Raw genomic sequence first — 1220 nt, 5'->3', positions numbered from 1 at the left:
GTGTCATCAGCAAACTTACTGAGGGAGCTATATGTCCAACAACGGTCAGGAAAAGGGGAAGTGGGAAAGAGGTTGAGGACTTTTTTTTTGTTCGTTTGTTTATTAATTGCATCTCTTTCCTTCTGGATAATGAATCAGCAGCAGTAGTTGAAAGTTGTAAACAACAGTGTGACGTTGTTTTTGTGTGGTCTTTGAGGTGCTCTCTTTGAATTATTAGAAACAAAGGATGCAGGCTTGTTGCATGTGTTCTACGTTCAGGGATGCTCAGTGAGCATTTGTTTGAAGTGAATATGAAGCTCTGGTCTGCAAACAGGTTTTCATTAGAACTGGCTGGCTCTTGCCTTTACAAAATAGAAAGAGGACAGCCCTTTTGTCTCATTTTGTTTTGAAACTTGCTAGCTGTGTCTAGGATGCCAGGTGCCAGGCAATCTCATTCAGGAGTTGGTTTTACCTACCCTTAGATGTATCCGGAGGTGAAGGACAACAATCAGCCATGCCTTCCCCCTGGTTCCTTCATCACCTGCTCCTCTGACAACACCATTCGTCTGTGGAACACCGAGAGCTCCAACATTCACGGCACAGCTCTGCACCGCAACATCCTCAGCAATGTAAGATCCCAGGTTTTGATCACATCCTTGCCCTTGGGTTTGCTCTTCCTCATGCACAGATATTCCCAAGTTAAAGCCCAAACTTCTTTGGATCTCTAAGTCAACACAAGCTTCTCTATAAACAGAGCACAAGTCTTGCAAAATGTATGAAACTGAAGAAACATGAAGGGAGTATCAGGTGAAAAGACAGGTTGTCTTAAATGTCCCCGGGGACTATTGCTTTTTCTATAAGCCACCCAAGGATTCACCAGGCGTAATCTCTTCCGAAATGGTTCATGCCATATGCTTCAGGAGAGCTGTTTCTCTTTTTCTCCATCTCTGTAATGTGTAACCCCTTTAAGGTTTGTTTGGAAGGGGTGCATTAAATGAGGCAGAGGTTTGAGAGAATTGAATGAGAAACAGTTTACCCTCCATCTGTGCAAGAGGGAGCATACTCATACAAAACAGTGATTACTTTACAGACATTTGCTTCCATTCTCAGTTGTGTTGGAAGATCCATGGGCACAGCAGCCCTGGCCTGCCTGTTCTCAGCAATCTGCTCATGGTGGAAAAAGCTTCTGTTTTTTCTGTCAGTTGTCAAAAGGCATAGGTTGACTTGTATGATCCCTAGAA

The 1220-nt window shown here is 43.6% G+C and overlaps 1 protein-coding gene across 1 annotated transcript in view; it reads left to right on the top strand.

Annotated features, from left to right (window-relative positions):
- Window positions 1-461: 461 nt before the first annotated feature.
- Window positions 462-1220, top strand: part of LOC104467084 (mitogen-activated protein kinase-binding protein 1-like) — a 31942-nt gene continuing 31183 nt past the window's right edge. Inside the window, 1 exon segment of the mRNA XM_010080711.1 lies at window positions 462-608. Coding sequence (XP_010079013.1) covers window positions 462-608 — 147 coding nt within the window.

The sequence above is a fragment of the Pterocles gutturalis genome, unplaced genomic scaffold, assembly GCF_000699245.1.
Source record: "Pterocles gutturalis isolate BGI_N339 unplaced genomic scaffold, ASM69924v1 scaffold33194, whole genome shotgun sequence".
Lineage (NCBI taxonomy): Eukaryota > Metazoa > Chordata > Aves > Pterocliformes > Pteroclidae > Pterocles > Pterocles gutturalis.
Note: the sequence above shows the minus strand (reverse complement) of the source record. Positions and strands in the feature narration are given on the sequence as shown.